Below are 15,957 nucleotides of genomic sequence, written 5' to 3'. Positions count from 1 at the left end.
AAAATAGCAGTGTGAATTCCTTTCTCCAACATTCTGGCTTTATGAAGAAAAAAAATGCTGGTATTTCATTGTATCACTTCCTAAAATGGAGTACTAAGCGAGGCTCCAAATGCAGGGATTTGGTTATCTATGCACCAAAAGAAACACGATTTAAAGTGGTTGTAAGAATAGATGATGTTTACCAGTGACAGACTTAATAATGATTTTTAATGCAAAATCAGAATACTCAGTTAAATCCTCCCCCTACTCTACTCCCCATCAAAGGAATGGTTAAGCTCCTTTTTCTTTCTTTTAAAATTGATAATGGCATGAATAATGCTGGTAACAGAGGTGAGGATGAGGGATCCCTTCCTAATTCTGGAGAGTCCTCTACAATCTGGGAGACTTCAGATATTAGGTCCAGTGTCAGGTTCAGTATTTCCTCCAAATTATTATGTGAGGAACTAATTGTGTACATGTTGAATCTCCCCCATCAGGGGCTCCATTCATTTATCATCTTTTAGGTTTGTCAATCTCTGGCGTGCTCTCTTCTTTGCCCCCAGGTCGGTTGTGCGCCGTGCAGCAAGTCTATTAAGTAAAGTAGTGGACAGCCTGGCCCCATCCATTACTAATGTTTTAGTGCAGGGCAAACAGGTAAGTATCTTTTTCAGACTCTCCCTTGGTCACAATCAGAAAAGCTTCTGGATCGGACTCTTCCTTTTAAATCTGGCAAGCTTCAGTGTCCTAGGCCTCTCAATCACATTAACAGTGGCTCAGGTATTTCTACAGAAGACTCCTGCAGAAGCAAAACCTTGTCTTAAAGATGCAGTTACTAAGTAGACCACCCCTTTTTCTTGCTGAACCTTAGAGCTGTGATTTTCAACTCCTGTGTTGAGGTCAGTGAAGATACTGACCCAGAAAATGGAATAATCCCAACTAATGTACTCCAGACAGATTTAGGATGGGCAGGGCAAAGACAGGTGAATAGTGAAGGGCACATTTTTCCTTCTATTCCATATTAAATTCTTCTCACTCTTAGAAATGCATTGGCTCCCCAGATCCCAAACCTTTTGGGCCACCTCTCCCTAGAGCTCCTCCCCTCCCACAAGGGCCAGCTTCTGTTAGTTCCTCCTTACAGAGCCATCTCCAGTTAGCATGGTCCCTCTCTCCACTAGGTTTTCATGACAGGCCTGTGACATTTCTCACAGTCTGCCCTGCATCCCAGTTCATTTCAGTGTGTGTCTCTTCACCCAGAGTAGGCTGTGAACTCCTGGAAGTCAGGGCCCAGGTCTTGTCCAGCACCTGTCCCAGCATGGGGTCTGGCTTGGAGAAGGCACTTGATGAATGTGGCTTGAATTGAGCTTGTGCATGTGGATATGCAGAGTGGGATGTGGCTGCTCATTTTTTGTTTTGTTTTCCAGAGCTCTAATTACCTGGCTGAATCATCATCTAGTTGGAAGGAAAACCTGTTTGCTTTCTTTCTCTTCTTTGGGAATATGTGTGCTTTATGATATTTTCCTGACAGTTGACCTAGGGATATAATAAGCTTTAATAATATGAAATACATTAACCTTCCTTAATAGAATCAGTCCATTGCTCATATTTCAGGGCTCTTAATTCATTAAAATTGAAATAATTTCATCTTGACATCCAGCTTGAAATGTTAGAAATTTAAGTTATTTTATCCTATAATATTTATTAACAATGAAAAAATGATTGTACTAATTAAAAACTCCTGAGGAAAAGTTAAATCACTTTTCACATATGTTATTTTCTCTATTTTCTCCAAATCATTAAGAGGTAGAATTTTCATCCTCATTCATCAGCTACACAGACCAAGGTACAAGGAAGTACCTTATCCATTGCCCTTCCTCACCACAGCCCTCACCTCCAACCACAGTCTCGTATTGTTGCTCTGGACTTAGCCACCTCTGAAAGAAAGTAAATGGGATACTATTTTTCCTTGAATTTTAGGCCACTGTAGTATATCTGAAAATATAGTTAATTCTACTACATATGAGTATCTGAGAAGGTTTTGGGGATCTGACACTTGGAGAGGGGTAGGTTACGGTTAGTCATGTCCATTCTGTGCATTCTCTGATGAGAGCTTGCAGCCTATGATCCTGAAACTCTGCTCCCCATATCCCAAAAGCTTTGGAGCCTGTTCTGAGGCTGTGCCTGGACCATTGCCTTCCCAGGAAAACAGTCACTTACAGAGCTGAGTAAGCCCGGGAAGCTGACAGCTCCGCTTCAGGTGCATGAAGTCCATTCACTGACTGCACCTTACCCCTTTACAAAAGAAAAAGAGGATGGAGCATTCAGTTTGCATTCACTCATTTATGAAATGCTGCCCTGAGAACTGAAGTTAATACTGTTTCTACAAAGCACTTTCAGATCACCTCAAGCTCTCTAGAATGAAATAGTGGTACATTTCATACTTCTAGAAGCAGTGATGTGCCTTCTGTTTTCTTTACACACTGACATTTTAATAAAAGTAATTGCACTTGGACTAACTGGTTGGTACCACTTGGGACATAATAAACCCAGTTTATTATGTTCTCAGTTTTCATTTCATCACAAAGTTGTGGCAAATGTTCTCTTCTCTCCCCTCATGTCAGAAAACACAAGGCCCCTTTCATCTGCTCTTCATTTTCCAGCCCCTTATAATTGTGCACTGTCCATGGAAGAGGGGTAATCAGGAGGAAGGAGGGGTTGCAGACTCTTCTGGGAGGCAAGATGCCAAGGGTAGAGAAGAGAGAGAAAAAGACCAGAGTATTCCTCTTGCCAGCTTCAGCAGCATTCTCTGCTTTGAATTTTTATTGTCCTTTCCCTCTGTGCTATCTCATTTCCTAGGCCTGTGGGCAGCCTTGTTTATTCCCCTCCATAGGTGAGAGATAAATCAACAAGTACTTTAATACCGGGTGCCTAGCCCTATGCCGAGATAAGTGGGGTCTATGCTAGAGCTATATGACCTTGCATCTACCTTTTTAAAGGTTATAGTGTTATTAAAGAGCAAAAGTTCCACATGAGAAATATAAAAGAAGTGAAAAATATACTCTCAAATACTAAATTGTGTAGACTGGGAAGTAAAGTAAAACTATCCAATGTATTTTGGTTTCTCTGGGGAGTTTCTAGTACTAAAGTCATTCAGAATAATTTTCTCCTAATAGTTATTTATATTCCTTTCCAGCTTTTATCTACTCACCTTCACTCCCCTAACTGGGACCCTTACCTGCCCTTATATTTCAGACCAGACTGTGAACCATCATGAACTCCAGTGGGAGTCATGCTTTGAAAGCCATTTTAATAAATAGCAGGAACAGTTATTCTACCTAATTCCCTAGCTCGTGTAGAGTAATTTCAGCCTGCCAGTCATCCTGAGCCTTGAATATTTTTCTTTTATCTTTTAGTAGCTAGGAAATTTTTACAATAAAATTCTGCCACTTATAGGTAACTTTGGGTGCCTTTGGGCATGAAGAAGAGGTTATCTCTAATCCTTTGTCTCCAAGAGTGATTAAGAACATCATCTATTACAAGTGTAATACCCACGATGAGAGAGAGGCGGTCATTCAACAAGAACTGGTCATCCATATTGGCTGGATCATCTCCAATAACCCTGAGTTATTCAGTGGCATGCTGAAAATACGAATTGGGTGAGTAAAGTGCTTTGCATTTGCATAAAGAGAGTTGTTCAAGTTGTCCTCCAATAGGCATGGCCTACCCCAGGTCTCGTGGGTATCTAGGAGAGCACATCTTTCCCCAAAGTAATAGAGGCAGCATCTGCTGGTGTGAAGAAATAAATACCTGTGACCTGACCTGAAAGAACCTTCCTGCTTTTTTTAATTCACATGTTACACATAATGAAGTAACACTGTTCTCTGATAAAATCAAACTCCAGGGATTTAAAGAGCTATATCATGTTTAAAAAACAAAAAAACAAAACGAACACACCAAACATAAAACCCATAAAAATTCCTGTAAATAAAATGGATAAACCTTAAGCGAAGTATGATTTTCAGTAAAACGGAATGTCAGGAAAACACACTGAAGTAAAAAATTTTTGTCCTTTTCAGAATATTCTACTACCTCCATTTTTCTACCAGAATCTGATTTTTAATCATTAAAATCTTACATGTTCTATTTGGAGGAGAAATTAAAAGTAAGGGTCTGGTGATCTTCAGTCTTCTTAATCAAGAATTTTGTGAGGCAATGTGGTCAGGCAGGCTGACCAGGCTTTGGCATTCAGCAGAATGGAGTGTAAGTCCTGGCTGCCACTTACCCCTTTAGTGACTTGGGATAAGTGACTGAGCCCCTCCAGCCTCATGTTTATACCAGGCTCATTGTTTTATGGGAGATGGAATGACAGGATATGTTTTAAAAACCTACCACAACCAAATAAAGTATAAATGTTTCTTTTCTTTACTATTTTTTTGATTATCACATACATGAATAGAATCAAACAATAAAGAAGGAAACTAATGTAGAGGAATCTAATATATGGGCAGTTTGAGACGGTGTTCCTCAAGTGTCTGAAAAGAACACAGAGTCTGTCTGTCAGGCACAAATATATATGAATGTGCAAGTATGAATAAGTGTAGAGGTGGCTGGTAATAAAATTGGATCATTAGTATCTTTACTGTTTCTGTTCTACCCAATCTTTGGTTTTTGGTAAAAAGTCATAAAACTTTCTCATTTTAATCATGGATTTGTCTCCTTCTCCTTGCATTTTTTTTTTTTTTAGTTTTGCTTTGTATATTTGAAAGTTTTTTTGTCTGTGTCACTTTGAATTTAAACAATATATCTTCCTTTGTGCCATTTATTTTCTACTTGAATTCTTTTAAAGATTTGTTTTAATTTCAATCATTTTTAAAATTATAGAGACTAGTATAGGAAAGCCTCTGTGCCCATACTTTCACTCAGCTTCAACAGTATCATCACGTGGCCAGTCTTATTTCACTCATACCCTCCCTATTACTCACCCCACTCATTCCCCCTCCCAGGCTTAGAGTACATCCATCATATCATTTCATCTGTAAATACTTGAGTTGTGTATCTCTATGAGATAGGGACTTTTTATTTTACTTTTTTTTTAAAAGATTTTATTTATTTATTTATTTATTTATTTATTTATTTATTTATGAGAGACACAGGCAGAGGGAGAAGAAGCAGGCTTCATGCAGGGAGCCCAATGCAGGACTTGATCCCGGGTCTCCAGGATCATGCCCTGGGCCGAAGGCGGTGTTAAACTGGGCTGCCAGAGATAAGGACTTTTAAAAAACATAACCATGATACCATTACAATGCATAAAATATAACAAATTATTTTCCGTCTGATACTACTCCTGTGCCTGCTTTCTCTTAATGTCATTATTAGCTTAATATACTGTCTTCTCTTTACCGTTGATGTTCTTTTTTCATTTAATATAGATATATCTTTTATATTCAACATATATGCTGTATTTATTTTTAACTCAATCTGAGATTATCTTTTCATAGAAATCTGTATTTCATATTTGTGACATTTCTATTTTGACTTATTTGTTCCTACCATTTTGTTTTCTGTTTACCATGCTTTTTGTTATTTTTTCCTTTTTTTATGTTGATTGATTTCCCTTTCATTTCTTAGTTTTGTTTGTTTTTTAAAGATTTTATTTATGTAACACGAATAGAGCATACAGACAGGGGGCAGAGCAGGAGAGGGAGAAGCCCGATGCGGGGGCCCAATCCCAGGATCCTGGAATCATGACCTGAGCCGAAGGCAGACACTCAACCACCTGAACCACCCAGGCACTCCCCATTCCTTAGTTTTAATTTTGCACATGTGTATGAAGCACTTTGTGAAAAGTGATTACCCAGCTTTTCATTCAAAATTACATATAAAAAAAACTAGTTGCTTATTTGGCAGTATCTGCATACCTCTTGTTTCAACAATTCTCATCCTAGGAATTTAGACATGTTTTATAGCAGTCTTCATTTCAGCAGTGTTTGAAATAGTGAAACCTTGGGGACAACCTAGATTTCCATCAGTAGAAATTAGTTTAAATAAATTATTATAGCCAGATAATAAAATGCTGATCAGCTATTACAAGTAACAAGAGAAAGTCTATACTGACATTTATAAATATCTAAGATAAATTAAGTGAAAAAATAACTAAGTTTCGAATGTATTGTTCTATTTTTAAATAAAAGAGCAATAATAATACTGTACATACATATAACATGTGGGGGGAAATACCTGAAAAATATAAAATCATTGTCAGTTATTTTCTCTAGGAGATTTCTACTTCTAAGTTATATTTTTCAGCTTTATTTAAAGATGTTCATTTGACGTTATTATTTTTAAACTGTTGGCCTTACTTCAATTATAGCATATTTCAGGTGAATTTCCCAACCTTTATCTCCCCTTTCTGTTGATCAAAGAGGGAATTCACTCAGCATAGAACTTGACCTTAATTTTTATTCTTTAAAGTTGTTCCTTTCAAAGATTTAGAGGTATTCCAAATCAATTATAAGAACTTTCCATCATACCCTGATTTGTTCAATCTGTTTGCTTTAATATTTTTAACTCTAATGTCTTGACTACATATAAGGTTACAGAAATGGATCTTTCATGTAAGTTGTCTCTAAATGAAAGGAAATGTGATTCTCTGTATCCATACTGGATATTAAAAGTACTCTTTTGCCCCAGACTCAGGCATTTCTCTGAACCTGACTGAGAAGCAAAGGTTATAACTGTTCCAAAGCACATTCCTTGTAATAAATGTTCTATTCAGGAGAGCCACTTTAAGTGATAGTCATCCTTGCAGAGGTTTAAACAGAGCCTTAGAGTAAAAGTTAACAGTTTCCCAGAATTTTACTTCCAATGCTGTGTTTTTCAACCTGTAGTTTTTCCTTCACTGCTTATTCAGCATTTTAGGCTAATTTATGTTCTTCCAAAAACCCATTGGAATTTTCTTTCTTGAATTCAAATCTGACCTGAAACTTCACTTGATGGAAATGAAATAGGTTTAATTTACTCTAAAAATAGTTTTCTTCCAGTTTTTGTATCTGCTACTCTATATGCTCAGTGCCTTCCATGAGAAATAATATACCCTTTTTTCCTTAAACTGTGCCACCCAAAATAAAAATGTCAGGATAGCAGCATGTGACTTAGTATTTAATGATAGCAGAAGACCTTCTAATGAAGATTTGCCATGAAACTTTAATTATTCATTGTCCTGAAACTCATCCTGGAATTAAATGTGGCATTGTATTTCCATTGTGAATATTAACAATGTCCCTGCCCAACTCATTGCTGTGTATTTCCCTCTCACTTGGGTCTCACAGGTTTAGCTCCAAATAGTGTTGCATTTTCAATTGGAGAGAAATCTTTTTTTTTAATAAGCTATAATTTATTTGAGAAATTTACTTCTGCTAATGATAGGGACTATATCTTATTTTCCTGTCTATGTCAGGGTCTAGCTTACAGGAGATGCTTAATAAAATTTGATTGTTTAATATATAGGTAGGTTATAAGTAGGTTCAGAAAGCTTGCTTTGAGCCAGCAATGGGGAATTTAGGGAAAATAAAAGATAGCCTGCCTCTGCTCATTAGATAAAGAAATAAAGGACTCTTTTACTTTTGATAAATGTTATTTGATTTGTACAAGTCACGTCCTTCAGGAATTTACCAAGTTAAATAGGGCCTTATTTATATGAAAATCCAGCTATACATGTAATGGGTAGAAGGATATAGCACTTTTCTCCATTTATTAATGGAGTGGTACAATTAATCACATCAGAGTATGGTACAAGTTGCCTTATAATGGTACCTCTCTAAAATAGCTTTCCCAATTAAGATCTAAGGGGATAAGCATATGAATAGCATGTGGTTAGCGCACTCAGAAGTTCACTATGATAAACTATGATATTGTCTTCATACTATGACTATGATATTGTCTTCTTCCATATATTCTTCCAACATAACCACAAATATTACTTATTAAATGCCTACTATATACTATGCAAAATGCTAAAATACTTCACATATATTATCTATATAATAGATTCAACAACTTTGAGGTAGGCACTAGTACCCCAAATCAGCAAACCAAGATTCAGAAAGCCTAGATGACCTGTCTTTGTTAAACCAGTATGTCAAAGTGGGATTCATACCCAGATCTGCCGGATTCCACAGTTCTTGATCTGATTATAAGTGCTTTATATATGTTTTCACTTATGTAGACTGTTGCTGTTTTCTCAGGGAAATACACATTGCTGTTTTCCTAAAATCTTATGACCTTTAGGGTCTCTTCTCCATGATTTCAACTTCTGACTCATTTTGTATTCAAGTATTCATGTAGCAACTATGATGTACATTAGCTCTAGATGGTTTTCATCTTCTGTTTGTCATTCCTCTAATACGGCATCAGTACTGTTTGGCACTGCACAGTGCAAGGCACACCAAGGAGCCTGAAGCATTAGAAGTTAACATAAGAAATTAAATTTTGCCACTTTATTCATCATGGCACCAAACAAATGGGGATGATTTGGAACTGATTCTGAATTAGCTCTTTGTACGCTGCAAGAAATGTATTAAAATACCGTGAAAATTTAGCAAAGTAACTTGCCCAAGGTCACAAGACCACAAACTAGGATTTGAACCTAGAGTGAATGTCTCCAGTGTTCATGTTTCCCAACCACCTATTCCAGCTCTCCTGTATATAAAATAGGGAAGCTATCATTGGCTTTGCTTCCTCATTGGATTGTGGGGATTCTCAGTAAGGAATGTGAAGTTGTTTTATAAAGCTTCAGCAGTGTTGCTGTGACATTCAGTAATTTGAGGTCATGTATCATATGGCTTTTGGAGTATAGATACGTCTAGGCATACCTTTATACACACGAGAAGCCCCAAGAAGCAGGACACTCTCCCTTCCAACACACATTCCTCCCCCCATCTTCCAGTCCTAGGCTTTCAAAGACCCTCTACTCCCATAAAATATGTTCAGCTTAGAAGTATCCCTTTTTGCTGTGGTTATTTCTACTTGAGAATCTAGTGCAGTAATCCTTAAGCCTTTCATACAGAAACCTTAACTCAGAATCCCCTCTGTATTCCCTACTGCCATCTGACCTGGTCTCTCCCCTCCATCACTTAATCATCCCTCATGAGATACTTGCCAAACCCTCTAAAATCCCCTTATACCTGTGCCCATAGTGCTCTCCTACCACATTAACAGAAAGGTTTTTGGAACCTTATTTCTATTCTAGGGATATCAGACAACTTTAGAGAAGTACAATTATCCTGTCTCTGGGACTTGGAATAGTGTCCCTCTAAAAAAGAAAAGGTGTTTTTGTATCTTTTAAATATATTTGTATTGCACTTTATCCTTAGTCAATTTTACTCGGACGTCAGCTCCCTAAGTGAATGGCTTGCTTGCATGTTAGTTTACTGCCAGCTACAGAAATATATATGTTTCTTACAAGAATTTACTTGAGTTAGTCCCTAGAAAGTTTTAGTTTGTTTAATGATGAGCAAATTATTCATTTATAGGGTCCTTGAATGTCAAATTTCTTATAAATTGTTGAACTTACTGTTCCTCTAAGTCACCCCTTTGTGTATTATGGTGATAGCAGCATGATTTTAAAAGAAGGGGGGGTGTTCTAGAAAACATTAATTTTTTACTTCCTTAAAGGTTAATTAAAGCATTTCAGACTCATTCATATCTAACCTTTTACTATTGTTTCTCTTGTTGATTACAAATAAAGAGATTGATAGTTTAGTCACTTTTTAACACCATATTCCTCCTGAAATGCCAACATTCACTAGGCTGAATGGATATAAGAAATAAGAACATTCATCTTAGTCATGGTCCATTTACCTAGAGTTCCTCTGCACTATGTATACTTTTATCTCCCTGTTTTAACCTTTATCTATGAGGTTTGGGGGCTTTTAAAATTTATTTATTTATATCACCCACTGCCTCAGTTGCTTTAGATCAATGCTACCTATGTTTCTTTCCTCTTTTTTCCAAAGTTAATCCTGCCAGTGCAATTTCTCAACATTACTGCTATCAGGTACTCCTGTGAACGAAATTAACCTACTCACAGGAATGGTATTCTAGTCTGATAATGATTTGATTTGCTGTCTCATTATTGATTTGTGCTCCAGCTTTCTTGTTGAAATAGATCAAGTTCCTGACAGGCCCATTACTGTAAAGACCTCCAATCAACTGCTTTCTGCTTTCGGTCTGTCAGTCAGGCTTTAGTGGGAGATAACCCTTGAGGATATATGTTATCAAGCCTTTTTCATCTCTGCTTTTCATACTGCCAGGACATCATCTGTAAGCAATTATGATTCAGGCATGTCTTCTCTTCTGATGCCCACAGCTGGGCCATTGATGTCATAGGTACTAGACTGTAACATTGCTTATGCAATAAAGGAAAAAGGAGATAATTAGAGGTCTGAGTACATTAGCATGTCTTTATGCTCATTCAAAGGTCTTTATTTTTGACATTTGATATGAGGAAGTGAGATGATAGAGCTCTCCTACCTCTATTCTGATTATTTCAGGGGTAGAGTAAGTGAGTCATTGTTCTCCAGTTACCGGACAGGAAGCTCAGCTTGCCTTTTCAAATTATCACCCTTTCTGTATTAATATGAATCAAGCAAAAAAGTTCTTTCCTGCAATTTTACCATCTCCTCTTACATGACTTAGTAAATGCTTGCAGAGAGTTATTCATTCCCTGTTTAACAGCAAACTTGGCAAGCACTTCTTAGTATCTTCAAATTGGCTCAAAATGATTATTTTTAAAATTGTTTCTTGCTATGAATCAGAGGCATGTTTTCAGAAAATGTTAGCTGTCCTGGTTTACCAATGATGTCAGATTTCCATGTACTTTACTGTATATTGCACTCCTTGATTGGGGCATGTTGGAAAGAAAAATACCAATATGTGGACAGTATGCTTACTAACCTCACAAGATAGTTTTTAGAAGGATAAGGTTGTCCCTAGGACTATATAGGAATACTAGTCCACCTTTTCATACTTTTGCAGCAGTGCTGAGGAATTCATTGTCCTCAACTCAAACCTTGATACACATGAAGGTTGATCTGGTCAGTCGTGTGTATCTGCCACTTTCTCATTTGCTTATTGGCAAGTAGAGCATGTCCCTGGTTCTTTAGACAGACTGAATTTATATGGATGTGATCCAAGGATAACCTTCATTCTTTTGACCTTCCACATTTGCTCACTTGCTTTCTTTCCCCATTTGCATTAACTGCTTTTACATTGGAATTGTCAACTCAGATTTGATGATTTTGTCAGCAGGAATAAGGATAAGAAGTGAGATATTCTCATGCAAAGGAATTAATGCCCTTTCATATTAGTAGTTCTAAAAATGGATTAAAACTCTTTGAATTTTTTAACTGGGGGTGTTTCTCCCTAGGTAATTTACATTCTCTGTCTTTGCAGTGTAGTAGTTTTGTTTTTGTTTTTTTTTTAATTTATTTATTATAGTCACACACACACACACACACACACACAGAGAGAGAGAGGCAGAGACACAGGCAGAGGGAGAAGCAGGCTCCATGCACCAGGAGCCCGACATGGGATTCGATCCTGGGTCTCCAGGATTGCGCCCTGGGCCAAAGGCAGGCGCTAAACCGCTGCGCCACCCAGGGATCCCAGTGTAGTAGTTTATGTCTAAGACTTGCTGTTTTTTAGTCCTTTGAAGAATTCTAAGCTAAAATGATTGGTTTGGACAGTATTTTTGAATGAATAAATGTATTTTTAGTAATATGGCAGATAAATTATATTCATTTGTGCTAGAATGAATGGAAAACAGTCACCTTTCTTTGGTGACTATTGAGTACAATGTTTTCTATAATTTGGCTCACAGAACTGCTGAGATTTTGTGAACAGAAGGAAGAAACCTGAGGGGAAATTTTTAGATCTCCAACTATCTTGTTATTGTCACAAAAGATTATAAAAGGTAAATGTGATAAATAATGCTCAGTTTTAATAATTCAAGTTTTAGAAAATTAGAAACTTAGTGTTTTTAAAATTTTAAAGTTATTTCTTTTAGAAGGGGACACCTCCTGAAACTTCAAGACTTCAGTATAAACATTGTATTATCTTTCTCCAACCTGAGTATCAGAGGTCAAATAAAAGGAGTTTTCTAACTTTTTTATGACTCTATACTTTCAAAAGCTTTTTAACATACATTGTCTTTTTGTTCCTGAAAATAATTCCATAAAATGAGCTGAACAAGTAAGAATAATATTCCCATTTGAAAAATAATTTGCCAGTGGGACACAGTTGGTAAGTGACAGAATTGTCACTTAAGCCTATCTTTATTGCTTTTGCTTTTCATTATAAAAAAATTTAAATGTTTAATAATAGAATAATTTGGTAAATACCCATGTTCCCATTATTTAAATTATTAGCAATTTACATTTGTCATATTTGCTTCATCTTTTTTTTTTTTGGCGGTAGCTTATAAAGCAAATCTCAGACTTTTTTACTTTTACTTCTCAATATTTTAATTATGTATATCTTTAAAAGAACATTTTCTCAATAAACACAATACTATTATCACACCCGATAAAATTTATCAGTAATTCCTTAATATCACCTAGCGCCCAGTTCTTATTCAGATTTCTCCGGTTGTCCTCAAAATAAATTTAAAAAAAAAGTCAGGATCCCAAACAGGACCCACCTGTGGCATTTGTTGTTATAGCTCTTCAGTCACTTTTAATCTGGTAAAGGACTTCCAAACCCCACTTTACTTTTCATTCCATTGACTTGTTGAGACCAAAAGACAGGTGTTTAGATTTTTAATTTGATGCTCTTCCTTTTATACTAAGTTACCTCAAATGTAAATGTTAAATATTAAAGAAAAGAAAATAATAGAGGATAATTATAACCTGTAAAATTAAAAACAATTTTTTATTTAAACAGAGGCCCATGGAGCAGTTTATTACTTTAACAGCTAATTTCATAGGCAACTTTAACATCAAAGCATCCAAAGAAACTATATCTTTGTGGCTTTTAAACTGATATAACATTTTGACTAAATACAATTCATAATAATGAGAATTAAAAATTAAAGACATTCTAGTCTTTGACAATAATATAGTTTTAGTCCAGCTCTTCTTTTCAACCTATTAGAGAAATATAAACGGTAAATCTTAATTCTGTCACATGTTCTGTTGTTTTGTTTATTTTGTTGTTTGCACATGCTTTGTCATCATTATTGTTCTTACCAGTGAGCAACTATTAAATATTTATCATGTACCATCAACAGTAATAATAGTAATAATATATATTTTTTAAATTATTATGTTCCATCCTTGTGTATCTTTCATACATCTCAGTGCAATTAACTGGTAAACTAGTTAAATTCCTAACTTCCAGAAATGATAACAACAGAATATATGGGAAAGGGTAGGAAAAGGAATTGGGTCGCCTCAGCAGAAGGCAGTGAGATTGGAGCAGTCAGAGAACAAGGACATTTGCCTTGTGGCCTGTGGCCTGGCCCAGCAGGCAGGGACATATGCCTGGCTGATATCACCTGGGCTCAACTGGGAAGGCTTCACGCTTTTCTTATTTTTTTCCTATGAGAGACATTAAAAGTATCCCATGGGGATGCATCAGTGTTGTTTTGCAAAGCAGCCTTAGAGAAAGAAGGACTTTAATCTTTTGATTATTTCCACCCAGCTTTTTCATCCTCTGTACCTGCAATAGCCTTGTGGGTTGTTTTTCGATAAAGTGTATCAGGAAAAAGATAATGACATATTTGAGTGCGGTAACTTAACCACTTTAAACTCTTCACTGCTGTAACCAGACATTTCTCCCAGTGGGTTGGCTATACTGCTCCCCTTTGGGAGACAAAGTAATATGGGTGGTGAAGGCACATTCTTTCTAGTTGCTGAGCTGCACTGTCTGTGTTTGTTATTCAGTGTTCATCGAAGGATTTAAGGATAAAGCTTGGAAATCTGCTATATAAAACTAATTCCCTAGCTCTTCCTAATGGTGTGTAGAGTTCTGATTCCCTAAGGCACAGTATTATTTCCATGGTTTTCTTTGTTTTGCATAACTAGTCTGAGTTCTTTCCTCAAAATACAGTAAATGAAAGAAATGAGATGAAACTGTAAAAATACATATTAAAAGCTTCTTAAATTAAAAAGTGAAATAACGTATATGTAAAATAATTCAATATTTTACCTTGGAAAATGCAAGACACATAAATAGCAATCCAGTTGCCTAAGTAATTACATTAAAGCCTCCTCTGCAATAAAAAAAATATTTTATAAACAGCATTTAAATATCTATTAAAGAATAGATTCTTTAAGAATAGGTACATGAACAGCATTTAAATATCTGTAAAGAAGATTCTTCTGAAATCTGTTAAAGTATGTTCTCTAGGGATCCCTGGGTGGCGCAGTGGTTTGGCGCCTGCCTTTGGCCCAGGGCGCGATCCTGGAGACCCGGGATCGAATCCCACATCGGACTTCCGGTGCATGGAGCCTGCTTCTCCCTCTGCCTGTGTCTCTGCCTCTCTCTCTTTCTCTCTCTGTGACTATCATAAATAAATAAACATTTAAAAAAAAAAAAAAAAAAAAAGTATGTTCTCTAATATACTCCTATAATTGAGTTCTAACTAACTGTGTCCTTGTATTTCGAAGGCAGATACTTCCCTGTCTTTTCCAAACACAAGGGAATAACTGCAAAGTAAAGGAAATAGGTATAAGTGCTTGTCCTTCCTGGGAAAGGAACACTTATGTAATAGCATATCTCAGCCCATTTCCAATTCCAATGAATTGTTTTTATCCTACTTGGATATATCTAGTATTATGAAAATAATAGTGTAGCAGCTATTGTACACAGTATACTTTTGTACCAAATTGATAGAATCTCATTTAGTAAGAACCTCAGTCCTTACCTATTTTTAAGTTTACTACCTAAGCACATATGCAAAAGCAGACCTGACCTCTTTTTTTAAGAATCTGGTGATGTCATATAATCTTGATGGAAGTAATTATATCAATGGTTCAGAAAATTCCGATGACTTTTTCTTCATTCCCCTTTGAATGGGTCAGTGCTGTCGAGGGGACTGCTGTGAGAAGCACGAGGTGATTTACTGATTCATGCTTCTCTTTGTTTCAGGTGGATTATCCATGCTATGGAGTATGAACTACAGATCCGTGGCGGAGACAAACCAGCTAGAGACTTGTATCAGCTGTCACCTAGTGAAGTTAAACAGCTTCTGTTGGATATTCTCCAGCCTCAACAGAATGGAGGGTAATGAGGACCCTTTATTACCTACAGAACACTCTGTATTTATAGTAACATCATACTCTGATATATATGCCATATATATATTTCATTCATATATGAAATTAATAAGATAGTAATAAAATACAACAGTATCAGAGGTCACCTTACTAGGAGACAGTGTACACAAAGATACTACTCAAAATGTTTATCTTCAGCTGTGATTTTGTATTAAATTTAATTTTATACTGTTTTCTGGTATAGCTTATCAGTGTATCTTAATTTTTATTTTGTACAGAATATAAGAGTTTTTACCACTTTGGTCAATTCCTTTTCTGAACCTTTGTAGCACTTACCATCTCTTCCCAACATTTTGGCATAAAGATTTGAGTTAGGTAACATTATTTAAATACATTGCCTGTAACTCTGTCTTCCTAAGTAGACTATAAACTTATTCAGAGCTAAATCATTTCATAGACTTAACTTGTGTAAAGCTTAGAATAAACAACAACAAAAAAATACTTATGGAATGCATTGAAGACTGTTTTATCACAGTAAGAGTTTTAATATAATTATTTAGGCAAGCATTTAATAGCACTATTTGTATGCCTGATATTTTCTAAGATGGTATAGTTATATGCCTAGAAAAGAAGTCCTCTACAAAAATAGATTTGAGGAAATGGGAAGACATCTTTGTTCTTACAGAGGAGCACTTAACATTATAAA

The 15,957-nt window shown here is 36.1% G+C and overlaps 1 protein-coding gene across 5 annotated transcripts in view; it reads left to right on the top strand.

The window, feature by feature from the left end:
- PHKB (phosphorylase kinase regulatory subunit beta) overlaps positions 1-15,957 on the top strand; it is a 215,074-nt gene that overhangs the window by 187,002 nt on the left and 12,115 nt on the right. For 4 of the 5 annotated variants that reach the window (XM_025448119.3, XM_035713913.2, XM_049098249.1 and 1 more), the window contains 3 exons: positions 543-633; positions 3,430-3,632; positions 15,124-15,258. In XM_025448119.3, coding sequence (XP_025303904.1) covers positions 543-633; positions 3,430-3,632; positions 15,124-15,258 — 429 coding nt within the window. The remainder of the gene's footprint in view (positions 1-542; positions 634-3,429; positions 3,633-15,123; positions 15,259-15,957) is intronic. The other variant, XM_025448120.3, reaches the window with a different exon arrangement.

This window comes from Canis lupus, chromosome 2 (assembly GCF_003254725.2).
Source record: "Canis lupus dingo isolate Sandy chromosome 2, ASM325472v2, whole genome shotgun sequence".
Lineage (NCBI taxonomy): Eukaryota > Metazoa > Chordata > Mammalia > Carnivora > Canidae > Canis > Canis lupus.
The sequence above is the reverse complement of the archived record's forward strand: the minus strand, read 5'-3'. Positions and strand labels throughout refer to the sequence as shown.